This window comes from Mauremys mutica, chromosome 20 (genome assembly GCF_020497125.1).
Source record: "Mauremys mutica isolate MM-2020 ecotype Southern chromosome 20, ASM2049712v1, whole genome shotgun sequence".
Lineage (NCBI taxonomy): Eukaryota > Metazoa > Chordata > Testudines > Geoemydidae > Mauremys > Mauremys mutica.
This window is the reverse complement of record NC_059091.1, coordinates 13,357,512-13,384,718: the sequence shown is the minus strand read 5'-3', so window position 1 is coordinate 13,384,718 and position 27,207 is coordinate 13,357,512. Positions and strand designations below refer to the sequence as shown.

Genomic DNA, 27,207 nt, shown 5'->3' with positions numbered 1-27,207 from the left:
GCCCAGCTCTGGAGACAGTGCCCCACCAGCAGCAGTGCAGAATTAAGGGTGGCAATACCATACCATGCCATCCTTACTTCTGCACTGCTTCTGACGGTGGCTCTGCCTTCAGAGCTGGGCTCCCGACCAGCAGCCGCCTCTCTCCAGCCGCCAACATAATGTTTTCTTTCTTTCTTTTTCTTTCTCTCTCTCTCCCAGCGCTTCAGAGCAGCATGAAGGGAGGAATGAGGGACCACTGAGGTCTGGGAAGGGGAGAGGACCAAGGGGTCTATTCATAGGTGGCAGGTGAACCCCCCCACCCCTTTCTGGGAGGCTAGCCTGCCATCTCTTCCAGCTGAGGCCCCACCCACTGAGTTCCCCTCTCACACACACACCCTGTGGCCAGAGCCCCTCCCCCTCTCCCGGCCTGCCTGCTCCAGTGGCTCTGGCCAGCCTGACCCCAGGGCTGGCCCAAGCCGCCCCAGCCTGTGCCAGCCCCCAGCTGCCAGGCAAACCCCTAGCTCCAGGCTGGGGCTGGAGCTGAGCCTCTGCCAGCTTCGGAGCAGGGTGAGGGGGGAGCGTGGGCAGGGCCACAGTCTAGATTAGGGGAAATTTAGCCTCCCCTGGCCTATGATACCCGCCGACCTGCTGACCCTGGATCCATTGAGGACCCTCCTGAGAGCCACAAGCTCCTGCAGCCTCTCAGTGAAATTCTGGTTACCATGGCGACAACCTCTTTGTTTCCCAGGCAACCGAGATGCTATGGGTCGGATACCCATTGCTGAGTGGGAAAGTGTTTTAAAACTGGGGGATTTTTTTAGTCTGTTGGATCAGAAATTGTCATGGCGACAGCATCCCAGCTTGGTCCTGGCGGGAGGTGGAGAGACAGAGGCAGAGAGCCCATGGAATCTCACACATACGCACCCTCCCCTGCTGTGCAGATACATGCTCTCCCCACACACTGTACACACCCCACACAGACCACCCATTCCATAGGCACTCTGTACAAAGAGAGCCCCCCCCACACACACATGCTCTGGGAGGCTCATGCTGTCCCCACCCTGTTCCTGTGCCTGGGAGGAGAGGGGGTCACTAACCCAGGCTGCCCAGCAAGGACTCAGCTCTACAGGCTCTGACAAAGCCCACCTCACCAGGGAAAAATGGGGAACAAAGAAACCGAGTAGGCTGGGCCTGATCCTGATCTCAGCAACGCTGCTGCAAATCATCAGCAACTGGAGCTGCCTCAGTGTGGGCCAGGGTGAGTCGGGCAGCATCAGGCCTGCTGTGCTGTGTGTCCCACGCTAGCATGGGCTGTGGTGCCCTGGCACAGAGACTCCATTGCTGGGTGCTAGGAGCCAGCATGCTCCCTGGGACTGAGCCAGTGCATTCACCAGCAATAAATTGAGACTCCCAGCCAGGACATGACCCGCTGCTGCCCAGCCCAGTTCTCAATGGTGGCAGATGACAGAACAAGGAGCAATGGTCTCAAGTTGCAGTGGGGGAGGTCTAGGTTGGATATTAGGAAACACTATTTCACTAGGAGGATGGTGAAGCACTGGAGTGGGTTACCCAGGGAGGTGGTGGAATCTCCATTCTTAGAGGTTTTTAAGGTCAGGCTTGACAAAGCCCTGGCTGGGATGATTTAGTTGGGGTTGGTCCTGCTTTGAGCAGGGGGTTGGACTAGATGACCTCCTGAGGTCTCTTGCAACCCTGATATTCTACAATTCTATGATTCTATGATTCTAGGTGGGCACAAAGTGCTGCCATGGTGAATGGGTGGTGTTTTGCACCCACTTTGCAGTGGTGGGAATGACACATGGGAGGCATGGTCAGTAGGGCCCAGCCTCTGGCTGCTTGATGGGGCAGGAAGAATATCTGAGCAAATAGCCCAGCTATTTCCCCCTCTGTAGACCCAGGGTTGAGCCCCCTGACCTTCCCCCTCTCTCACTGGGATGCTGTGATGAAGTTAATCCATGGTTCTGCAGTGTTTTGAGAGCCCCAGCTGGGGACACTATGGAAATACAAAGGATTTTGTACAGGAGGAGGGATAGCTCAGTGGTTTGAGCCTTGGCCTGCTAAACCCAGGCTTGTAAGTTCAATTCTTGAGGGGGCCATTTAGGGAACTGGGGTAAAAATCTGGGGATTTGTCCTGCTTTGAGCAGAAGGGTGGACTAAATGATCTCCTGAGGTCCCTTCCAACCCTAATATTCTATTATTTGTATAGGGAGAGGGTTAATGGTTTGAATGCAGTGTTATAAAGCAGCTGCTGCTGATCCTCAGGGTAACCAGACAGCAAATGTGAAAAATCAGGACGGGGGTGAGGGGTAATAGGAGCCTATATTAAAAAAAAGACCCAAAAATCAGGACTGTCCCTATAAAATTGGGACATCTGGTCACCCTACCAGGGCTGGATCTGCCCCTGAGCATCCACATGGGTATGATCAGCTCCTGGAGTCTTCTCTCTATTAACCTGTTGCTCCTTTTCTCCCCCCACATTCCTTTTCTCCCCATTTCCATATCTCCTCCACCCCACAGAAATCGACGAGGACCGGCTCCCCAACCCATTGCTGAAGGTAGGTGCCTCCTTGTCTCACGAACCCTCCTCTGGTGGTTTGGAAGGGGCTGGCAGGCCTGCACACGGGCGCCTGTCAGGGGAGCCCATTGCGGTAGGACTCCTGCATGCCTTGCATTTCCTAGCAGGAACATGCCTGAGTCTCATGTTCCTGGTCAGCCCAGAGCAGCAGGGCAGAGCGGTTCTGTGAATCGGCTCAGCCTAGCCTGATCCCTGGGCCCAGCGAGCCAAAAGCCTGCCATTCTTGGAGAACAGTGGTGTAGAGAGTGCAGACAAGGAGAGGCCACTGGGCTACTCCCAGGACCCGGCTCCCCCGGGTGACTCCAGACCTGAGCTAGCAGGCAGGAGAGACTGTGTGGGGGTGCAGGGGCAGGGGTAAAGGAAGTCTGGGAGTCTGTGTGTGGTGTGTGAATGTGCACGTGCCTAGCTGTGCGGGGGTGGGCGGGTGGGGGCTGTGGATGGGTGAGGGCCGTGGAAGCAGACAGACTGTGTGCACGGCTGTCAGGAAGGAATCTCGGTTCTCTCTGAGCTCCAGGAAGGATTTATATGAAATCTGTAACCAGTCCCCCATATGTCCCAGCTGTGACTGTAAAATGAGCCACACCCAGGAGGTGTCCTCATCAGCCCCCAGTCCCATCTGCAGGCAGCCCCCAGCCCTCCTAGCCACTCCACAGGCTCCCTCACCAAAGCTCTTCCAAAGGGGGGGGGGGGAGTGAGAGTGCATGTGCACCTCTGTGTCCAGCGGGTTGTGAGGTGTCTGGGGATGCACTTGGGGGTGGAGGAGGGGGACGTACAGGATACCAGCGCTGCACTTGATTCATTGTAATCAGCCGATGTCTGGGGCCCCTTAGCTATAGCAGGGCTGCCAGCTGGTCATTGCTCCATTGGGATCCAGGTGGTGAGACCTCACTGCCCGCACACCCCTCTCCCTGTGTCACCCTCCCAGGCTGAACATGAGAATGTGGGCAGGTCCCAGCAGCAGGCATTGCTCCATCCTGACCAAAAGCACCTGGGCATAGGCGGCAGGTTATATATGTTTGTGATGCTCGAGCACCAGGAATATTCAGGGCCGGGTGCCCTGCTCCAGCAATATTTGGAGCTGGGTCTCTTCCCCCGGCCCTGCCTGGATCGGGCCCCGGCCCCCGCGGGTCTCCCCCCGCCCCGCCGCATCCCTACCTGGAGCAGGTCCCAGTCCCCGCCTGCCACCCCTCCCCCTGCGTGTCCCCCTCCCCCCCCCCCCGCGTCCCTGCAAGCCCCTCTCCTGCCTGCTTCTGCTGCCAGAGTAGGGCGGCTCCCAGCAGAACAGCTGTCTTCTGCCCCAGGGTCCTAGCGCCCACCATTCACTATTGGCAGGGCAGGCTGCCCTTACCCTGCCCGTCTGCCCTAGCCCTGAGCCTTTCCAATGCCCCAAACCCTCATCCCCAGCCAGAGCCCTCATCCCCCTGCACCCTGATCCTCTGCCCCAGCCCTGAGCCCCCCCCCCGCAGCATGAACCCCTCATCCTCAGCCCCAACCCTCATCCCCCCGCACCCTGATCCTATGCCCCAGCTCTGAGCCCCCCGCAGCATGAACCCCTCATCCTCAGCCCCACAGCCCTCACCCCTGCACTCCCTCCTATCCCCAAACTCCCTCCCAGAGCATGCCCCCCTCCCAGATTGTGCACCACCTCCCCTTTCCCACACACCCCTTCCCACCCCCAAACTCCCTCCCAGAGCCTGCACCCCTCACCCCTTCCTACACCCCCACCCCCAGCCCAGAGCCTGCACCCAAACTCTGTCCCAAAGCCTGCACCCCTCACCCCCTCCTGCACACCCACCCCCTGCCCAGGCCGGAGCCTGCACCCAGCACCCAAACTCCATCCCAAAGCCTGCACCCTGCACCCCTCCTGCACCCTAATCCCCAGCCCAGGACCTGCACCCCAGACCTCCCCCCCCAAACCCTCCCAGAGCCTTAGACAGGTGAGGGCAGAGTTTGGGGGGCCGGAGTTGGGGGGGCGGGTTCTGGGCACCACCAAAATTTCTACAAACTTGCCACCCATGACCCTGGGACCTGTGTTGTGGGGAGCGGGGGACAGTGTGCCCTGTTCTGTGCCTGCTGGATGCCAGCCCCACTCCCCAGCGAACTACCAACGCAGCTGCTGGCGCCTCCAGCTCTGGTTGCTCTAGTGCCGTGCAGTATCCTGTTGTGACCTGGCCTTCCCTCTCTTTGCAGCCGGGTCTGTCCATGTCACCCAGACAAAGGAAGAAGGTCCCCCGCACGACCCCCACCATGAAAGGTACTGTGGCACTACCTCCGCTTCACGCTGCTGTTGGGAGGCACGAGGACATGCAGCGGGCACATCTCACGCCTGGTTCTCTCTGGGAAATGCTTCTGTCCTCTCATGCTTCCTTCATCCACCCCGTCTTCCATCTCACATTCCCTCCCTCTCCCTCTGAGCCTTGCTCCATTTCCCTGCCAACTGCCCCCTTTGTCCTCCCCCAGTCTTGTCCCGTGTTCATGCCTGCCAACATCTGGCAGTAGGGGCCTCTGGAGAGACCCTCTGAACTGGGGGAGCAGAGGATAGGCGCTGGCTTGTATTCATTCTGCACACAGGGAAAGAAGTATCAGAGGGGTAGCCGTGTTAGTCTGGATCTGTAAAAGCAGCAAAGAATCCTGTGGCACTTTATAGACTAACAGACGTTTTGCAGCATGAGCTTTCGTGGGTGAATACCCACTTCTTCGGATGCAAGTGGTGGAAATTTCCAGGGGCAGGTTTATATATGCAAGCAAGAAGCAAGCTAGAGATAACGAGGTTAGTTCAATCAGGGAGGAGGAGGCCCTGTTCTAGCAGTTGAGTGAAAACCAAGAGAGGAGAAACTGGTTCTGTAGTTGGCAAGCCATTCACAGTCTTTGTTTAATTCTGAGCTGATGGTGTCAAATTTGCAGATGAACTGGAGCTCAGTATTCACCCACGAAAGCTCATGCTGCAAAACGTCTGTTAGTCTATAAAGTGCCACAGGATTCTTTGCTGCTTTTACAGATCCAGACTAACACGGCTACCCCTCTGATACTTGACACCATGCAAGGCACTGCATTTAGCCGTATGGAGTGGAAATCCATCAACCTCATGAAGAAACTTGCACAAATACAGACAGACATCATCTTCCTTTCCAAATGCAAACGGATGGACATCATACCAAATGGACTAAAGGTAAAAAATCCACTGCTATCTACATACTACACAGACCACAGTGAGAGATTATGCCATACTCTATCAAAGAAACTGAGGAACCACCTGATCAGCCTCCTATACAGCAAACAGGAAAACATCAAAAAAGAGCTCTCCAACCTGGAGACTCTCATTAATAACCAAACTTCCATACGAACGGACTTCACTAAAATAAGACAGGAGATCTACATCACTCACTTCACCTCTCTACAAAGGAAAAAGGACTGTAAGCTGTCTAAACTCCTACCTGCCACATGGGGCCACAACCGTGGTCACTCTAACCCACCCAGCAATATCGTCAATCTATCCAACCACACACTCAGCCCAGAAGAAACGTCTGTCCTATCTCGGGGACTCTCTTTCTGCCCTGCCACCCCCACCAACATGATACAGTTCTGCGGCGATCTGGAAGCCTACTTTCACCGTCTCCGACTCAAAGAATACTTTCAGGACAACACTGAACAGCGCACTGATACACAGTTACCCTCCCAGCAACAGCACAAAAAGAAGAACTCCACATGGACTCCTCCTGAGGGTCGAAATGACAGTCTGGACCTATACATTGAATGCTTCCGCCGACGTGCACAGGCAGAAATTGTGGAAAAACAACATCGCTTGCCTCATAACCTAAGTCGTGCAGAACGCAATGCCATCCACAGCCTCAGAAACCATCCTGACATTATAATCAAAGAGGCTGATAAAGGAGGTGCTGTTGTCATCATGAACAGGTCTGACTACCAAAAGGAGGCTGCCAGACAACTCTCCAACACCAAATTCTACAGGCCACTTCCCTCAGATCCCACTGAGGAATACACTAAGAAACTGAACCATCTACTCAGGACACTCCCTACACTAACACCGGAACAAATCAATATACCCTTAGAGCCCCGACCAGGGCTATTCTATCTACTGCCCAAAATCCACAAACCTGGAAATCCTGGACGCCCCATCATCTCGGGCATTGGAACTCTCACTGAAGGACTGTCTGGATATGTGGACTCTTTACTCAGACCCTATGCCACCAGCACTCCCAGCTATCTCCGTGACACCACTGATTTCCTGAGGAAACTACAATGCATTGGTGACCTTCCAGAAAACACCATCCTGGCCACCATGGATGTAGAGGCTCTCTACACCAACATCCCACACGCTGATGGAATACAAGCTGTCAGGAACAGTATCCCTGATGATGCCACAGCACAACTGGTTGCTGAGCTCTGTGCCTTTATCCTCAGACACAACTATTTCAAATTTGATGACAATATATATCTCCAGATCAGTGGCACCGCTATGGGCACCCGCATGGCCCCACAATATGCCAATATTTTTATGGCTGACCTGGAACAACGCTTCCTCAGCTCCCGTCCACTCACGCCCCTTCTCTACCTATGCTACATTGATGACATCTTCATCATCTGGACCCATGGGAAGGAGACTCTGGAAAAATTCCACCACGATTTCCACAGCTTCACCCCACCATGAACCTCAGCCTGGACCAATCTACACGGGAGGTCCACTTCCTAGACACTACGGTGCAAATAATTGATGGTCACATTAACACCACCCTATACCGAAAACCTACCGACCGCTATGCCTACCTTCATGCCTCCAGCTTCCATCCCAGGCACACCACAAGATCCATTGTCTACAGCCAAGCACTGAGGTACAACCGCATCTGCTCTAACCCCACAGACAGAGACCAACACCTACAAAATCTCTACCAAGCATTCTCAAAACTACAGTACCCGCACGAGGAAATAAGGAGACAGATCAACAGAGCCAGACGTGTACCCAGAAGCCTCCTACTGGAAGACAAACCCAAGAAAGAAACCAACAGGACTCCACTGGCCATCACATACAGTCCCCAGCTAAAACCCCTCCAGCGCATCATCAGGGATATACAACCCATCCTGGAGAATGATCCCACACTTTCACAGGCCTTGGGTGGCAGGCCAGTCCTCGCCCACAGACAACCTGCCAACCTGAAGCATATTCTCACCAGTAACTGCACACCGCACCATAGTAACTCTAGCTCAGGAACCAATCCATGCAACAAACCTCGATGCCAACTCTGCCCACATATCTACACCAGCGGCACCATCACAGGACCTAACCAGATCAGCCACACCATCACCGGTTCATTCACCTGCACGTCCACCAATGTAATATGTGCCATCATATGCCAGCAATGCCCCTCTGCTATGTACATCGACCAAACTGGACAGTCTCTAAGGAAAAGGATAAATGGACACAAATCAGATATTAGGAATGGCAATATACAAAAACCTGTAGGAGAACACTTCAACCTCCCTGGCCACACAATAGCAGATCTTAAGGTGGCCATCCTGCAGCAAAAAAACTTCAGGACCAGACTTCAAGGAGAAACTGCTGAGCTCCAGTTCATCTGCAAATTTGACACCATCAGCTCAGGATTAAACAAAGACTGTGAATGGCTTGCCAACTACAGAACCAGTTTCTCCTCTCTTGGTTTTCACTCAACTGCTAGAACAGGGCCTCCTCCTCCCTGATTGAACTAACCTCGTTATCTCTAGCTTGCTTCTTGCTTGCATATATAAACCTGCCCCTGGAAATTTCCACCACTTGCATCCGAAGAAGTGGGTATTCACCCACGAAAGCTCATGCTGCAAAACGTCTGTTAGTCTATAAAGTGCCACAGGATTCTTTGCTGCTTTTACAGGGAAAGAACAGTCCCATTCCCCTCCTGACACTTACCAGCCAGCGAGCAGTTGGTTATATAATGCAGGGGAGTCCTGCCCATTTCTCTGCAGGCTGCTATTGTGCTCACAGGCCAGTGTGCCTTCCCCCATTCTAAAGACGGGGTCACTTGAAGGTCTGGGAAGTGGCTGTGGGTGTGGGTATCTGGGGCATCGCCCATCGCCTCCAGCTTGAGGTGTCTGGAGCTGTGAGCTGGGCTTGGATCCATTTTGAACACTGATTAAGCACACTGGGTTGCTAAACTGAGTAGCCATGTGGCTTGACGGTGTGTCCCAGTTCCACTCCACGGTTGATGATGCAGCAGCTAACATGTCTGTGGAGTTATTTTTAAATGAATAATTGTGTTGCTAGCAGTATAAGAAAAGAAGCTCAGTCACTTTTCAGCAGTCATCTCTCTCTACTGCCTGCCCTCCCATCACCGGGAATCGGCCTCCTCTGTCCCTTGGCAGGGCCCAGCCATTGTTGGCACAAGAACCTTTTCCACAGCTCATTGCCTCTCTCCACCTCATGCCCTGTCCCTCTCATCTTCCCCTCCGCGGAGAACCTGGCTGTGCACTGGCCTCACCCTGCTGCGTCCCTCCCTCTGCTGGGCTGCGCTGGGCTGGCTGACCCTGTACGTGTTCAGGGGCACGGGGGCCTAGACTCATGGACCACGGAGCTACTGCCACCGTCCTGATAGACAGGACATAGGGGTTAAAACCATCTTGTCATCTCACCCTGCTCACACCCAGTCACCACCAGGGGATCCGCACCAGGTCTGACCCGGGGCAACTCAGTGCCAGGGACGGGCACCGGGCGGGAGAGGATCAGCACTGGGAATGGGCAAAGAGTGACTCAGTGCTGGAGACAGGCCCAGACTGATCAGCACCGGCTCTAACCAGGGTGGCTTAGCACTGGGGGCAGGCCTGGGGGCTATCAGGATCAGGTCTGACCTGGGGTGACCCAGCGCTGGATGTACTGTGCCCCGCATTGTAGAGACACTGGGCATGTGTCCACATGTCTGATTACCCACGTGGGCCAGGAGTTCCCCCTTTAGCCCCAAGCCCCCATGCGTTGCTCATCCCCGGCCTTTCTCTCTCCTGCAGAGCTCCAGATGATGGTGGAGCACCACCTGTGCAAGCAGCAGGCGGAGGAGGAGGATGCCAGCATGGGGAGCCAGGAGCCACACAGCCCTGGGTGCTGCCACCACGGTAACACAGACCCCAGCCACAGCCCCAGGGGAACCTGCCCCCTTGCCCAGGCCAAGACCAGGCTGGAGTCTCAGGAGGGTAACCATGCTGGACCAGACGGGAGTGAGTATAACATGGACACGCAGGAAAGATATTAGGGTGTCCCCAGTGATGTCCTCGGTTGGACAGAGTCCATCCCTGGGCACCTGCCCCCTCTGTGTGCCCTGCTCTGCGCCAGGCCCGTTCCCCCCCTTCTCCATTGTCTGGCACCTAGTGCCTGTGCCTCACTCGCACCAGAGCCCGGCACGTGTAACACGCAGCCTGCTGCGCACACGCTGGTGTCAGTGCCACTGCCACAAGCAGGTCAGCAGGAGCTGAGCCCCGAGGCAAAACCTGCAGCTCATCCGGCCTCCGAGCTCAACCCAGGCTCCTCCAGACTCTGGGGCAGGCGGCAGCCTCCAGCTGTGGGGAGTTTGGGGAGGAGCCCAGCCTGGCTGCTCTATCCCATGTCTGCTCCCAGCTCCCAGGAAGTTTGGGCCCGTGGGTGATTTGCTTTGTGTCCCTGGGCCTGCATGTCCCTCTCTGTCTCAGGTACATCACCATGGTATCGAGGTGCCTCTTTATGCATTTACCCTCCCAGCCCCCTGGGGAGATGGGCAGGATTATCCGCCCCAGGGTACAGGAGGGGACCTTCGGCACGAGAGGGTTTTACCTCCCCAGGAGATACCCCCGTCAGCCCCGCCCATGAGCTCAGTTCAGCTGGGACCATCCCTGCCCCCCTGACCCTAGAATTGGAAACCTCCCATCCTGTACTGCAAGGAGGCATTTACCATAAATACCCTCATAAAGCCCACATGCAAAGCACACAATATTCAGCCAGGCTGAGCCCTCAAAGCCTGCAAAGGAGCAGCTGAGGGAGTGGAAACATAGTGCCTGTTACCCTGACAACAGCTTTCGCTTAGCAGCAGGGCTTTAGGTGTGGAAATTCACATGACATATCTCAGTAATAACCTTAGCTCTGACCCACAAGCCCCAACCTCCTTGTGCCCCGCACTGGTGCCATGTGGGGCAACCCCCCTTTTCTCTGCCCCCTGCCTCATGCTACCCTCTCCCCATGGTGCCCCCCACTTCCATGCTCCTCCTGCCACCTTCAGTGTGTCCTGCTTCCCCGCCCCCCCCCCCCCCATGTCTTCGAGAGGCTGTGGGAATGAGGTGGAAGGCAAAGGCCTTGGGTCCGATGGCGAAGAGAAAGGCTCTGCAGCAGCCATGGGAACATTGGGCTCTAGTGCTCACAGGGAGAAGCTGCAGCTACCCATCGATGCCACCAGCCACTGAACAGGCCGAGCGATGGACCCAGATGGACCTTGCCTCTCACAAGGCAAGAGGCTCAGCAATGACTTGCCCAGATCAGCGCTATTGGCGAGCGCACGGGAGAGCAGCTGGGGCTCTGGATGCTCCAAGGAGCCATGATGCAGCCGGGGGAAATGCTTTAATCTCTTCCTGGCCTGATGCACTGGAGCAGCCCTTTAACAAATTCCTCCAAAACCCTCATCAAATATTTACCATGAAATTCTGTCCCCCTCCCAGCAGCCTGCAAAGGACACACACACATCACTGACTCCAGAGCAACTGATGCAGCCAAACAAGAACCGGTTCCCCAGCTTCTCACTCGCTTTCTGATTTGTGCTGCTTTGCCTAAGTGCAGGACAGATACACAGACACCACAGACTCTCCTGCAGTTTCTGGGGCAGAGGGGATGCTGCTGGAGTGGGAGACAGAACACCTGGGTTCTACCCCTGGCTCTGTGTGACTTTGAGCAGGTATCATCCCCTCTCCGTGCCTCAGCTGCCCCTTCAGTATTGCAGGGAGATAATCACTCCCTGATTGACATGGGGCTGAAAGCGAATATCTTCAAAGGACTTTGAGATCTGCACAGGGCTCTTTTTCTCTCTCTGTCTATCCTTCCCTATCTACTCTTCCATCAACAGCATGCCTACCCCATCATGGCATAATTGCTCTATGGCAGCATGTCCATTAGTCATTTCATTGTCCCCAGGGGCCCACATGCTTCAAGGACTTGTGATGGGGAAACAAACAGACACACGAGCTTTGCAGAGGAGTCTAAATCCAATTTTTCTTTACTGTACATAGCACAAAAATTACCCAGAGCTAGACAAATTAACAACACATCTGGATGCATTTCCCTGCCTCACTTTCCTCACCATTGTGGAGCATTCTCTGGAGTTCTCTAAGGAGCACAAATACCTCCTTCTGCACATGGCTTCTCCTCCAGAGCATGAAGTCTTCTCTTATTCCTGCAGCCAGCTTCCTTCTGCTTCTTGTCTCAAATGGCCAGTGAGAGACCTTTTCTCTTATAACCCCTGGCCCCCTTTGTCATGTGACCTCCCAATCAGCCTCATCTGGTGCGCCTTGGGCAGCAGCCATCTCCTTGTTCACAGGCGCTCCATTTGAACAGAAAATCATCAAAGTTTAACGACCCTCCTTTGTTAGCCCTGTGCCAGGACATGAATTTCTCCAGTCAGCTCCTGTGCATTTTAGCTCCATATGGAGACAAGTGGCGCCACGGACACCCAACATTCAAAGTGGAGTCTGCAGCGTGTAACAGATACTCATAAAGTTTCCAAAATCAAACAGAATTCATAAGCTGTGCACAGAGAGACAAGGTGGGGGAGGTAAATGATTTTATTGCACCAACTTCTGTTGGTGAGAGAGAAGCTTTCGAGCTGCACAGAGCTCTTCTTCAGGGCTGGGAAACGTGCCCAGAGTGTCACAGCTAAATACAAGATGGAACAGATTGTTTAGTGAAAGTAAAAACATATTTCAAGGGATTATTCAAGGTGAAGTGACATGGGGGGAAGTCATGGGGGGGAAGGACAGGGGGGAGGCAGCTTGGGTGAGGGGGTTGTTAGTGGGCTACAGATTGTTGTAATAAGCCATAAATCCAGTGTCTCTCTTCAGTCCATGGTATTTAGTGTCTAGCAAAGTTATGAATTTAAGCTCCCAGGTTCATCTTTTGAAGGGGTTGTTGAGATTTCCTTGGAGGATGAGGGTTGATCAGGTATAGAGTGATCGTTTTGTGCAAAGTGCTCACCCTGAGGTGATGTGCTGTTTTTCTCTTTCATCATTTTCCTGTGTGAGTTTGTTCGAGAGCGCAGTGATTGTCTGGTTACACCTGCATCGTTATTACTGTGGCATTTAGTGCACTGGATGAGGTGCCCCACATGTTCTGATAGGCATGTTCTGGGACTCCTGGATCTTGAAATGTGTGTTGTGGCGGGTATTGATCATAATAGCAGTGAAGATATGTCTAAGGTTTTGCAACTGTTGTTCGGGCAGGGTCTGGTGCCACTTTGAATTGGTGGGTCCTGGTCTTCTTGCTTCTGATGATGAGCTGGGAGAGGCTGGGGGTGAGGGCGGGGGTGTGTGAAGGCCAGAAGAAGGCATTCAGGAAAGATTTCTTTCAGGACATGTTCCCCATCAAGTATGGGCTGTAATTTTTTAATGATGCCCCAAACGGGTTCTAGTGTGGGATGGGAGGTGACAGCTAGGGCTGTGTGGATGGAGGGAGTTTTATTTCCATATGCTCTTTAGGGTATCTGGGCGGCCCATTCCAGGATGTGATCTACTTCTTTGATGGAGTGTCCTTGTTTGGGGAAGGCAGTTTTAAATACACCACAAAACTAATGATATACCCGATACACAGCGATGATATTTTCATACTCTAGACAGGTGACCTAAACTCGCTCATAGATTTCCACCACAATTTCAACAACCACCATCCATCCATTAAACTCTCTCTAGAAAACTCTCACACCAGTATCAACTTCCTGGATATCACGCTCTGCTTCAGCAATGGAACCCTACAGGCAACTATATACAAAAAACCCACAGATCACCACACTTTGTCTACACTACAAATTTCTTCAATATAACTTTGGAATAATCCACATCCCTGAGCAACATAAGTTACAACGACCTAAGAGCCAGGGTAGACACTGCTATGTTGGTGGGAGAGCTTCTCCTGCCGACAGAGCTACCGCCTCTTGTGGGAGGTGGAGTAATTAAGACAATAGAAGAGCTCTCTCCCATCAGCTTAGAGTCTGACTTGTGTCCATTTATCCTTTTACGTAGGGATTGTCCAGGCATTGCTGGCACATGATGGCATATATAACATTGATGGACGTGCAAGTGAATGAACCAGTGATGTTGTGGCTGATCTGGTTAGGTTCTGTGATGGTGTCGCTGGTGTAGATATGTGGGCAGAGTTGGCATCGAGGTTTGTTGCATGGATCGGTTCCTGAGTTAGAGTGACTATGGTGCGGTGTGTGGTTGCTGGTGAGAATATGCTTAAGGTTGGCGGGTTGTCTGTGGGTGAGGACTGGCCTGCCTCCCAAGGCCTGTGAAAGTGAGGGATCGTTGTCCAGGATGGGTTGTAGATCACTGATGATGCATTGGAGAGGTTTTAGCTGAGGACTGTAGGTGATGGCCAGTGGAGTCCTGTTGGTTTCTTTCTTGGGCTTGTCTTGCAGCAGGAGGCTTCTGGGTACACGTCTGGCTCTGTTGATTTGTTTCCTTATTTCCTCGCACGAGTATCGTAGTTTTGAGAATGCTTGGTGAAGATCTTGTAGGTGTTGGTCTCTGTCTGAGGGGTTGGAGCAATTGCGGTTATACCTTAGTGCTTGGCTGTAGACAATAGATTGTGTGGTGTGTCTGGGATGGAAGCTGGAGGCATGAAGGTAGGCATAGCGGTCGGTGGGTTTTCGGTATAGGGTGGTGTTAACCTGACCGTCACTTATTTGTACCGTGGTGTCTAGAAAGTGGACCTAGTTAGATATTAGGAATGGCAATATACAAAAACCTGTAGGAGAACACTTCGACCTTCCTGGACACACAATAGCAGATTTAAAGATAGCCATCCTGCTGCAAAAAAGCTTCAGGACCAGACTCCAAAGGGAAACTGCTGAACTTCAGTTCATTTGCAAATTTGACACTATCAGCTCAGGATTAAACATAAGAACATAAGAACAGCTGTACCGGGTCAGACCAAAGGTCCATCTACCCCAGTATCTGTCTACTAACAGCGGCCAATGCCAGGTGCCCCAGAGGGAGTGAACCTAACAGGCAATGATCAAGTGATCTCTCTCCTGCCATCCATCTCCATCCTCTGACGAACAGAGGCTAGGGGCACCATTCTTACCCATCCTGGCTAATAGCCATTTATGGATTTAGCCACCATGAATTTATCCAGTTCCCTTTTAAACACTTTTATAGTCCTAGCCTTCACAACCTCCTCAGGTAAGGAGTTCCACAAGTTGACTGTGTGCTGTTTGAAGAAGAACTTCCTTTTATTTGTTTTAAACCTGCTGCCTATTAATTTCATTTGGTGACCCCTAGTTCTTGTATTATGGGAATAAGTAAATAACTTTTCCTTATCCACTTTCTCAACATCACTCATGATTTTATATACCTCTATCATATCCCCCCTTAGTCTTCTCTTTTCCAAGCTGAAGAGTCCTAGCCTCTTTAATCTTTCCTTGTATGGGACCCCTAATCATTTTAGTTGCCCTTTTCTGAACCTTTTCTAGTGCTAGAATATCTTTTTTGAGGTGAGGAGACCACATCTGTACACAGTATTCGAGATGTGGGCGTACCATGGATTTATATAAGGGCAATAATATATTCTCAGTCTTATTCTCTATCCCTTTTTAATGATTCCTAACATCCTGTTTGCTTTTTGACCGCCTCTGCACACTGAGTGGACATCTTCAGAGAACTATCCACGATGACTCCAAGATCTTTTTCCTCACTCGAATGACTGTGAATGGCTAGCCAACTACAAAAGCAGTTTCTCCTCCCTTGGTGTTCACATCTCAACTGCTAGAAGAGGGCCTCATCCTCCCTGATTGAACTAACCTCGTTATCTCTAGACTGATTCTTGCCTGCATATTTATACCTGCCTCTGGAAATTTCCACCACATGCGTCTGACGAAGTGGGTATTCACCCATGAAAGCTCATGCTCCAATACATCTGTTAGTCTATAAGGTGCCACAGGACTCTTTGTCGCTTTTTACAGATCCAGACTAACACGGCTACCCCTCTGAGACTTTCTTCCTAAAGGCAATCATAACATCATAGAAGGCGATCATAACATGTGGGGCACCTCATCCCGTGCACTAAATGCCACAGTAACAATGACATGGGTGTAACCAGACAATCACTGTGCTCTCCAATGAACTCACACAGGAAAATGATAAAAGACAAGAACATCCTGTCACCTGTGGATGAACCCAGACACTCCGGTTGTGGGCTTCTGTGTCCAGGTGCCATTTAGGGATGCCAGGTGTCCTGTTTTCAACCAGAAAGTCCAGTCAAAAAGGGGATCTGACAACCCTAAATGGCACCTTAACTAAAAGTCCAGTTACCGCAGGGCGGGGGTTAACCCACGCCAGCCCCTCATCAACCGTGACTGCCTCCTACCTGCATGCAGGCTCCTTAAGAGGATCCAGTGAGCAATGCAAGGAGGAAGGGAGAGGAGCAAGCGAAGAGGGCAGGACCTGGGGGAAGAGGCAGGGACAGGCCTTGGGACTCCAGTTATAGGCAATTAGAAAGGTGGCAATGCTACTTCTCAGTCCTCATCCTCAAAAGAAACCTGCTCAACCCCTTCAAAAGATGAGTTTAAAGACGAGTGGGAGTTTAAATTCCTAACTTTGCTAGACACTAAAAATCATGGACTGACAAGAGACACTGGATTTATGGCTTATTACAACAATCTGTAATCCACTAACCATCCCCCCCAGCTGCCTTCCCTGCTACAATTGGAGAGGTGTTAACAAGCCACTTCACCTTGAATGGGCCCTTGAAATATGTGTTAACTCCTTGTGCTAAAGAATCTGTTCCACTTTGTATTTAAGCTGTGACTCCCAGCCCTGAAGAAGAGCTCTGTGGCTTTGGCTACACTTAGGGTACGTCTACACTACGGGACTATTCCGAATTTGCATAAACCGGTTTTGTAAAACAGATTTTATAAAATCGAGTGCGCGCGGCCACACTAAGCACATTAATTCGGTGGTGTGCGTCCGCGGTCCGAGGCTAGCGTCGGTTTCTGGAGCGTTGCACTGTGGGTAGCTATTCCCTAGCTATCCCATAGTTCCCGCAGCCTCCCCCGCCCCTTGGAACTTCCGGGTTCTGTCTGGAGAATTTTTAAAAATGATTCTGAATTTCATCTTCTGTAACGGAGCGCTGATAGAACGGATTTGCCTGCCCTTACAGCGATCACGTCCGCATGGTCCATGCTGGAGCTCTTTTTTTATTTTGATTTCGGACTGCATCGCCACCCGTGCTGATCGGAGCTCCACGCTAGGCAAACAGGAAATATTCAAAAGTTCGCGGGGCTTTTCCTGTCTACCTGACCACTGCATCCGAGTTCAGATTGCAGTCCAGAGCGGTCAGTGGTGCACTGTGGGATAGCTCCCGGAGGCCAATACCGTCGATCAGCGGCCACACTAACCCTAATCCGATATGTTAATACCGATATTGGCGCTACTCCTCTCGTTAGGGAGGAGTACAGAAACCGGTTTAAAGAGCCCTTTATATCGATATTAAGGGCCTCTTGGTGTGGACGGGTTGGGCGTTAAATCGGTTTTACGCTCCTAAAACCGATTTAAACGCCTAGTGTAGACCAGGCTTTACACTTCAAAGCGCTGCCGCGGCAGCGCTTTGAAGCGCTAAGTGTAGTCAAAGCGCCAGCGCTGGGAGAGAGCTCTCCCAGCGCTGTCCGTACTCCACCTCCCTGTGGGGAATAACGGACAGTGCTGGGAGCCGCGCTCCCAGCGCTGGGGCTTTGACCACACTGGCGCTTTGCAGCGCCGCAATTTGCAGCGCTGGAGAGGGTGTGTTTTCACACCCTGCTGCAGCGCTGCAAATTTGTAAGTGTAGCCAAGCCCTGTGTGGCTGGAAAGCTTCTCTCTCTTACCAACAGAAACTGGTCCAACAAAAGATATTACCTCCCCTACCTTGTCTCTCTAATATCCTGGGACCGACACAGCTACAACACCACTGCATGTCAGCTGTACATAGACAGCTTCCCTAAATCATCCCGCCTGCATTTGGTCCTGGCATTCCTGGCCCCCTGTGGTCACCACTGAGGATTGGACCTGGGATTCTAAAGCACTAAAAGCCCCATTTCAGCTAACAGGATAATAGTTGGAAGTGGTAGTAGATTTTTATCCTCTTAAATGACTCAGCCACTAGAGGGGGGACTCTGAACACTGGGCTGGGGGACTGGGCTGCAGTGGCTCTGACGGGGGACCTGCCCCCTCCCTTCCATTCTGAAAAGCCCTATCAGGTCCCTGGAACAAGGGAGCCACTTAGGGCAGCACTGAAGGGCTCCATAGCCTATGTTAGGGGCTATGCTGGATAGAGGAGGCACAAGCCCCTGACCCTATTTCTTGGCATCAGGGCCTACCAGGGGGGCAGTCTAGCTCAAAGAGCTTTGTGCAGGGCAGCCCAGATCCCTTGGTACTCATGAGAACAGTGTCCAGCCCACATAAAGTCATGTCCCAGTGACCGCCACACAGTCACGACTCCGTGGCAGCCTCTGTCTGCACGGGAAGGAGGTGGCACGCTAAGGCAGGCTGAGTCGGGAACGTCCTGCAGCATGGAGATCCCAGGGGCAGGCCACGATGGGAACGTCCTGCAGGGCGAAGACCCCTGGGGCAGGCCCCGTAGGCAATGTCCTGCAGGGCAAAGATCCCTGGGGCAGGACACGTCAGGCATGTCCTGCAGGGTGGAGATCCCTGGGGAAAGTTGCATTGGGAACGTCCCATAGGGCAAAGATCCCTGGGGAAGGTAGGGTGACCAGACAACAAATTTGAAAGATCGGGACAGGGGGTGGTGGGTAATAGGAGCCTATATAAGAAAAAGATCCAAAAATCAGGTCTGTTCCTATAAAATCAGGACATCTGCTCACCCTAGGGGCAGGCCGCGTAGGGAACGTCCTGTAGAGGAAAGATCCCTGGGGCAGGCCACGTCGGGTATGTCCTGCAGCGTGGAGATCCCTGGGGCAGGCCGCGTCGGGAACGTCCTGTAGAGGAAAGATCCCTGGGGCAGGCCGCGTTGGGTATGTCCTGCAGCGTGGAGATCCCTGGGGCAGGCCGCGTCGGGAACGTCCTGTAGGGTAAAGATCCCTGGGACAGGCCACGTTGGGTAAGTCCTGCAGCGTGGAGATCCCTGGGGCAGGCCGCGTCGGGTATGTCCTGCAGCGTGGAGATCCCTGGGGCAGGCCACGTCGGGTATGTCCTGCAGCGTGGAGATCCCTGGGGCAGGCTGCGTCGGGAACGTTCTGTAGGGCAAAGATCCCTGGGACAGGCCACGTTGGGTATGTCCTGCAGCGTGGAGATCCCTGGGGCAGGCCGCGGTCAGGCACATCCTGCAGCGTGGAGATCCCTGGGGAAGGCCACGTTGGGCACGTCCTGTAGGGCAAAGATCCCTGGGGCAGGCCGCGTTGGGAACGTCCTGTAGGGCAAAGATCCCTGGAGCCGGCCACGTCGGGCACGTCCTGTTGGGCACGTCCTGTAGGGCAAAGATCTTGGGAGCAGGCTACATCGGGCACATCCTGCAGTGTGGAGATCCCTGGGGAAGGCCGCGTTGGGAACGTCCTGTGGGGGGCAGGGGTTGCACCTTGGAGCAGGCCATGTTGAACCCCGTGCTCATGCTCCTTGGGCCTATTTTGGGGGAGGAGGTGACTGTATGGGGAGGAGGTGACCAGCTCTCTGTGGAGAAAGAAGTAGTTCGGGGCTATTTAGGAAAGCTGGACGAGCACAAGTCCATGGGGCCGGATGCGCTGCATCCGAGGGTGCTAAAGGAGTTGGCCGATGAGATTGCAGAGCCATTGGCCATTATCTTTGAAAAATCATGGCGATCGGGGGAGGTCCCAGATGACTGGAAAAAGGCTAATGTAGTGCCCATCTTTAAAAAAGGGAAGAAGGAAGATCCAGGGAACTACAGGCCAGTCAGTCTCACCTCAGTCCCTGGAAAAATCATGGAACAGGTCCTCAAGGAATCAATCCTGAACCACTTAAAGGAGGGGAAAGTGATCAGGAACAGTCAGCATGGATTCACCAAGGGCAAGTCATGCCTGACTAACCTAATTGCCTTCTATGATGAGATAACCGGCTCTGTGGATGAGGGGAAAGCAGTGGATGTGCTATTTCTGGACTTTAGCAAAGCTTTTGATACAGTCTCCCACAGTATTCTTGCCAGCAAGTTAAAGAAGTCTGGGCTGGATGAATGGACAGTAAGGTGGATAGAAAACTGGCTAGATGGTCGGGCTCTACGGGTAGTGATCAATGGTTCCATGTCTAGCTGGCAGCCAGTATCAAGTGGAGTGCCCCAAGGGTCGGTGCTGGGGCCGGTTTTGTTCAATATCTTCATTAACGATCTGGAGGATGGTGTGGACTGCACCCTTAGCAAGTTTGCAGATGACACTAAACTGGGAGGAGTGGTTGATATGCTGGAGGGTAGGGATAGGATACAGAGGGACCTAGACAAATTAGAGGATTGGGCCAAAAGAAATATGATGAGGTTCAACAAGGACAAGTGCAGAGTCCTGCACTTAGGACGGAAGAATCCCATGCACTGCTACAGACTAGGGACCGAATGGCTGGGTAGCAGTTCTGCAGAAAAGGACCTAGGGGTTACGGTGGACGAAAAGCTGAATATGAGTCAACAGTGTGCCCTTGTTGCCAAGAAGGCTAATGGCATTTTGGGTTGTATAAGTAGGGGCATTTCCAGCAGATCAAGGGATGTGATCATCCCCCTCTACTCAGCACTGGTGAGGCCTCATTTGGAGTACTGTGTCCAGTTTTGGGCCCCACACTACAAGAAGGATGTGGATAAATTGGAGGGAGTCCAGCGGAGGGCAACAAAAATGATTAGGGGGCTGGAGCACATGACTTATGAGGAGAGGCTGAGGGAACTGGGATTGTTTAGCCTGCAGAAGAGAAGAATGAGGGGGGATTTGATAGCTGCTTTCAACTACCAGAAAGGGGGTTCCAAAGAGGATGGATCTAGACTGTTCTCAGTGGTAGAAGATGACAGAACAAGGAATAATGGTCTCAAGTTGCAGAGGGGGAGGTTTAGGTTGGATATTAGGAAAAACTTTTTCACTAGTAGGGTGGTGAAGAACTGGAATGGGTTACCTAGGGAGGTAGTGGAATCTCCTTCCTTAGAGGTTTTTAAGGTCAGGCTTGACAAAGCCTTGGCTGGGATGATTTAGTTGGGTTTGGTCCTGCTTTGAGCAGGGGGTTGGACTAGATGACCTCCTGAGGTCCCTTCCAACCCTGAGATTCTATGATTCTATGAAGCTGAGAATAGCTCTGGCTTGAGCAGTGGCTGGGCCAGCTTCCCCCTATTCAGTGGTTAGCACCAACCTGCCATGGCCCTGACCTCCAGGCACCACCTCAAGCATTGAGTAGGTAGATCAGTCCATGCCCACCTTGACTCTCTCTGCTAAAACTATCAGACCAGTCACGGCCCATTGGCCTTGGTGACATGGAGACCTGTCCCCTAGGAGCTGGCTCATTTCACTCAACCTGCATGGAGGAGGTTTTCGAACCAGGGACACTGTTCGCATGTGGACTCTGTTCTGTTTCTATGACTCCAGCCACACTGGGGATTGGATGGGAGATGATTGTCACCAGGGCAGCCTGTGTAAGCCAGGAACAAGTGGAGCATTTGCAGGGGTGCTGGGATACACGGCATCCACCGGTGGGAGTTGCTGTAGGAGCAGAGCCATCTAAATCATGTTTCTGCAGTGCAGGCACAGTCAAGCATCGGTCTCTTTGTGCCCCGACTGCCCTCTCTGCTGAGATGAGCAGCCACCCATCCTCTGCGTTCTTCCATCCATCCAACTTCCTCTTACCCAGCGACCACCACCTGGCCTGCCAATCCCTGCTGTTTGGATGGTGACATTTAAAGGCAGCTAGAGCTGTATGAAGCAGCTGGCATCCACCAGGGTCCTTCCATCCAAAGTTTTTGGTACCCCACCTCCCTTGTAGAACTTCCATACCCACCTCTAATTCCATGGGGCTTCGGTTTGCATTTCAGGTTCTGGGGGTCCGGGGAACCCAGCAATGTTGGGCAGCAAGGGGAGGACTGTGGCAGCCTCTGCTTCGACGGGAAGTGGAACGATGCCACCTGCCCCGTGACTGAGCACTGGATCTGCGAACAGCAGTGCTAGCTGCGTCCCGGAATCCACAACAGGGACGGGAAGGGGTGGGGGTGTCACGCAGCCTGCACCACGTGGGACAGCTTAGAAGCTATCATCTCTCTATAGCAGTGATTTTCAGACTACCACTCGTGAAGTGCAAGAAGCTCTTCAATGTGTCTCCTGCAGCTCTGCAGCACACGCTATTGAAACATGGTGATTTAATTATTACCAGATCTAAGTTATTAACCAATGTGGATGCTTTTACTATGTTATTAACCCATTAAGTTATCAACTTGCACTAAACTACTAACTTATTTGTTGTGAGAATAATAGATATAGATAAAAAATGAAATATTTCCCATCATAATTTTTAAATATGAATAGTACTATAGGAAATGAAACAATCAATTCACCTACTGTGGCTCTTTAGCATAATGGTGATGGCTAATTCAGCTCCTGAGCCGCTGAGGTCCATGTATCACTGCTCTACATGCTGGGCGGCTATTGCAGCGAGCTGAGCTATGGGACAGGATCATGGAAAGCAGATGTGGAGAAGCTGACTGGCACTGGACCGTCTAATCCATGCAGGAGTTTTCTGGTACCATCCTGGCACATCTTTACATCACTTGTGCCCAGAACCTTTTCGGTATGTGTGTTTTTATAGCATCAGCCCACTTCATGCCAGATTCTGGGAGCAGGGTCTGCCTCTGGCTCAGAGCTGAACTTTGTTTTATATCAACAAAGTCTTGACCATTACCTTAGCTCAGGCCTTAGGCCTCAGACCGGGCCTCTGATACAAGGACTTTTCTTTCAGGACCTCATCTTACTACATTCCCCCACTTTTTGTCTTTTTATGGGGAGGATGTTTTCCCATCATCCCAGAAAATCATAATGCGTGGAGTAAAGAGAACCCAGTGGGCTAAACATTATTATGTGGTTACCTTATTTTACCATCCATACACTCATGCCCCATCTGTCCCTTAGTCGGCACATTCCCTCGTACGACTGCTAGACAAATTTTATTATCCAATTATTATTAGTCCCTTATGGTGGGCCTGGGAATGTTAGTTTCGGGACCTCGACTGAGTTGTGGGGTCTGTGCTTGTGTGTTGTTGACTTCACTGAATGGTATGAGATGGCCTTTGCCGGTATTTGTTAGTCCACACTTGGGGCTTTGTTAAGAAAAAAATCTAAATTTTATAAATAAAATAAATATATGGATATATATAAATGAATATATGTTGTGATTACTATGTGGCTGATAAATGATTATATGTGATATATGACGGGGGTTTATATGCTGTATATGTTAGAAGTATATGCTTTAACACCTTACTCCTTAAAATGATTATTCATTACCACAGCGGTACTGATTCACATTCGCATCCCCTTCTTCACTCAGTACTGTAGCTTAGTTTTCTTGGTTTGACATAACATGTAACAGCACATTCCCATGAGAATAACAATTGTTAGGGCGTGGACTCCCATTAGGATTACGCTAAGGGTTCGGACCACTGGATGTAAAGTCACATCCTCCAGAATTGCCCACCAGAGTCTTTCCACCTCTCTTTGTACATTTTCTATTTCATTCATTTGCTGCTGGATCAATTAAGTTATTTGTATTAGAGGTTCCTTGGTTCTCGCCACCAAATCATGTCTATCCAACTGCAAGTGTTCCACTGGGGGGAACAGCTCAATCAGTAAGTCTTGTAAGTGTTCATGTGGAATGATCATTTCAATGACAGTACTGCCTTTGCTTGTTGGCCAGAGGCCTGGGCTCCTATTTGGTATTCTGCTGGTAACAAGTATGCAGAATACAGCATCACTTGTACGGCAAATGTTGCCAGCTATGGAAAAAATTATGAAAACCTATAGCACAGATCCCATCCTGAATTTGTACTACCTCATTAACCAGTTTCTTTTGTCCTAGTTCAGCCCAACCTTTACTTGTGTTATTAATATCAATTGTGGCGTAGCACTCACACAGTCACAGGGGGGTAATGCTGGACATATGGCTTGTTTACAAGCGTCCCCACACTATTTGCCTAATATACCTTAACTGGCTCCTGCAGCCGTCTAGGAACTGCCATAATGAGATATACGCTTTTGCCGTCCGCATTGTCCAATTTTGGAACCCTATTAAAATTTAGAAAATTGTAGAAAGACAGGTGTAATATGGTTTATGCCTCGTTGCTGTATTTTTTTCAAGATGTTTGTGAGGTTTAATATCCATGGCCAATTCTAAAGTTGCAACTGCAACAAACTTTGCTGTACAATTTTGATTACTATTGCCATAGGCTGTGCAAGTAACTGCCAATGAAACATCATTATTTTTTCGTGCTGTTGATGAGGGACAGAATGGTAGTATTCAGGTGGCCAGGGCCGGCTCTAGGTTTTTTGCTGCCCCAAGCAAAAAACAATTTGGCTGCCCCTCGTCCCAGCCCTGGGCTCCCCCCACACCCTCCTGCTGCCCCAGCCCTGGGCTTGTCCCCCCACCTGTGCCCCCCCCACCTCCTGCAACCCCAGCCCTGGGCTCCCCCCCTCACCCGCACCCTCCTTCCGCCACAGCCCTGGGTCACTGGAAACTTGCTCCCAGGGTGGGTCATTCAGCAGGAATTTTGGATGTGCACAGAACACAAACAGGATTGGGTCCCATATGGTTACAGAGCTGCAGTAAAGTGGAACAATTTTCACCTTGTTTGATTGAAGGATATCTGGATGCATATTATAAGACTGTCCTACATAAATGAGGAAAAGTTGAGGTGCCTTTATTATTCTTTTGTTCCACTCTTTGTTTCTATGGGGAATTTGCCAATGCAATATCACTGTCTTCCTTTTAAACAAACAAACAAAAGGCAATGGCTGTTGAAAATAGCAATTCCAGTCCTAATAACCGCTGGGAAGCATTTCTTGCTCAATTTTATCCTAGTTTTTCTACAGCAAGTTACAGTGGATCAGTATACTTGATTTGGGAGAAAAGAAGTAGCAGCTGCCCAAACTAAGCTTGAGCACTCCTGAATTTTGAGGTGTTCAAATCTGGAAGGCAGGTGCTGGGGTGGAGGGGGGGCTGTGGGCTCCATGGGCTCCGCGGGGGAGCACGGCAGCCTGTATGGAGCAGTGTGTCTGGCGCTGCGCGGAACCAGACAAGCTGGTCTGAGTGGCACGGTAAGGGGGCTGGGGGGGTTGGAGAAGGGGTAAGGGGTTCGGGGGGGCAGTCAAGGGACAGGGAGAAGGGGGGGTTAGATGGGTCAGGGGTTCGGGGGGGCCGTAAGGGGACAGGCAGCGGTTGGATAGGCATGGGAGTCCCAGGGGTTTGTCAGGGGACAGCTAGGGGGTGGGGTTCTGGGGGGGCAGTTGGGGACAAGGAGAAGGGAGGTTTAGGTGGGGGCTGGGGTCCCAAGGGGCAGTTAGGGGCAGGGGTCCCGGGATGGGGCAATCGGGCAACAAGGACCAGCGGCGCTTAGATAGGGGGTGGGGTCCTGGGGGGCAGTTAGAGGCAGGGGTCCCAGCAGGGGGTGATCAGGGGACAGGGAGCGGGGGGGGGGTTGGATGGGTTGGGGTTTCTGTGGGGGGCAGTCGGAGGGAGTGGATGGTGGCGGGGGGGCTTCCCTCCCCGTGGAGTGTCCTGTTTTTTGAATGTTAAAGTCTGGTCTCCCTACCATTCACAGCACTCACAGCAGGCTGCCGCATGAGGTCCCCCTCCTTCCTTCCCAGTTGGTAGTGGCCAAGGGAATGCTGGGAAATGTAGTTCTTTCCCTGCTCCAGGGCTGGCTCTATAGGCAGGGAGCTAACCAAGGAACTACAGCTCCCAGAGCCCCCTGTTGGTTCTCAGCTTCCCTGCTGCCCCGGCAAATGGGCTGCCCCAAGCACGTGCTTGCTTTGCTTGTGCCTAGAGCCACCCCTGCTTGTTCTTGACAAATACATGTTGGTTCTTACTTATCACCTATTATCCTCTAGCTTTTAATAAATTGGTAGATTAATCATTTTTTCCAGTATCTTTCTGGGGGATTGAAGTTAGCCTGTCCCATCTTTACTTCCCTGAGAACCTTTTTTTTTTAAGTTTGTCCTTGTTATGAACCTCACCCACCCTCCATGAGTTCTGGAAGATTATCGCTAATGGTTCAGAGATTGCTTCAGCTAGTTTCTTAAGTACTCTAGGGTGAATTTCATCCGGCCCTGCAGAGTTGCATAGATCTCACTTAGTAAATATTCTGTATCTATTATTTCCCTATTCTGGCCAGTGTTCCTTCCCTCTCATTAAAATTAACCAGTGTGAAGTATCTGTTCACAACTAACCTTTTAAATCCTGCATTCAGTAAAACTGAAGAGGTGCTCATACTGAGTGGCTGGTTGCTAACATAATGGTCAAAGATGTCAGTGTCCTGGGGTTGTTAATGTGTCTTGCTTTAAGCAGTCATCTAAGGGGGTGCAGCTGTAATGCCGAAGTCACATTCTGAGCAGTAGCTCTTCTTAACAGAAACAAACCAAAGAACAGATCTTCATCCAGCTCACAGTGTGGCTCCCTATGCATGAGTTGGTGCTATCCAAGTCTCAGCTGTGACCTTAGCTCTTGTCTGCAGCTGTCGTCTTGGAGACGCAGACAGAACATCAGTCCCGTTCCAGGCGGTGCCGTAGTAACAGCGTTAACACAGGAAGAAGATGGAAGAGGCGGCTAATGACTATCCGTGCTTGATGGTGTCAGAGAGCGGGATGTGGGTGGTCAGGTCTAGTGGTCAGAGCAGGACCTGCAGCCAAGAACCAGAGCTGTGGGTCAGATCCAGGAGCCAAATGCCAGCGCCAAGGGTCAGAGCCAGGGGCAGGAGCCAGAAGTCGGAACCCAGGGTCAGAATCGGGGTCGGAGCCGAAGCTGGAGATGAGGAATCAGAGCTGAGGGTCAAAACCAGGTTACCTGGAGAGAGACAAGGCAGGAGCTGGGCTGGACCAAGGCCGGAGCTACCATAGCTGTGGGCAAAAGCTTTGAGCAGCTACTGAACTGCCACTGCTGGGCTTAAGAGCCTCTCTACTGACCCTTCCCACCAATCAGTCAGCTTGGTACAGGCTTCCTGAGCTCGTTAGGTTGCCTGGAGACTGGCTCTGCTGCAGGCCCTGATTCCCGACAGATGGTACTTGTTGATGGTCCCATATGGCAGGTGCTTCAAAGGAGGGACTCCTCAGGACTTGGGGCTCTCCAGTCCTCCCATCCTGGTGTCCATGAGCTCAAGGTGAAGAGAGACAAAGAAATACACGCAAGATCCTCTTCCTAGGATCACTCTCATGTGTGGGTCTTACCAGGTCCCCTTTTCTTGTGGCCCC

At 51.9% G+C, this 27,207-nt stretch overlaps 1 protein-coding gene across 1 annotated transcript; it reads left to right on the top strand.

Annotated features, from left to right (window-relative positions):
- Positions 1 to 1,147: 1,147 nt before the first annotated feature.
- Positions 1,148 to 23,026, top strand: LOC123353861 (protein phosphatase 1 regulatory subunit 1A-like). The gene is made up of 5 exons (XM_044995291.1): positions 1,148 to 1,237; positions 2,515 to 2,552; positions 4,763 to 4,826; positions 9,581 to 9,787; positions 21,792 to 23,026. Exons 3-5 carry the CDS (start codon positions 4,775 to 4,777, stop codon positions 21,890 to 21,892), a joined length of 360 nt encoding a protein of 119 aa, XP_044851226.1. The 5' UTR covers positions 1,148 to 1,237; positions 2,515 to 2,552; positions 4,763 to 4,774; the 3' UTR covers positions 21,893 to 23,026.
- The last annotated feature ends 4,181 nt before the right edge of the window (positions 23,027 to 27,207 follow it).

Bases quoted from the DNA above. Each gene is read 5' to 3' on its own strand.
- LOC123353861 (XM_044995291.1), top strand. From the start codon at position 4,775: ATGTCACCCAGACAAAGGAAGAAGGTCCCCCGCACGACCCCCACCATG. The intron at 4,827-9,580 runs GTACTGTGGCAC...TCTCTCCTGCAG, and splicing joins CACGACCCCCACCATGAAAG to AGCTCCAGATGATGGTGGAG. The intron at 9,788-21,791 runs GTGAGTATAACA...TTTGCATTTCAG, and splicing joins CCATGCTGGACCAGACGGGA to GTTCTGGGGGTCCGGGGAAC.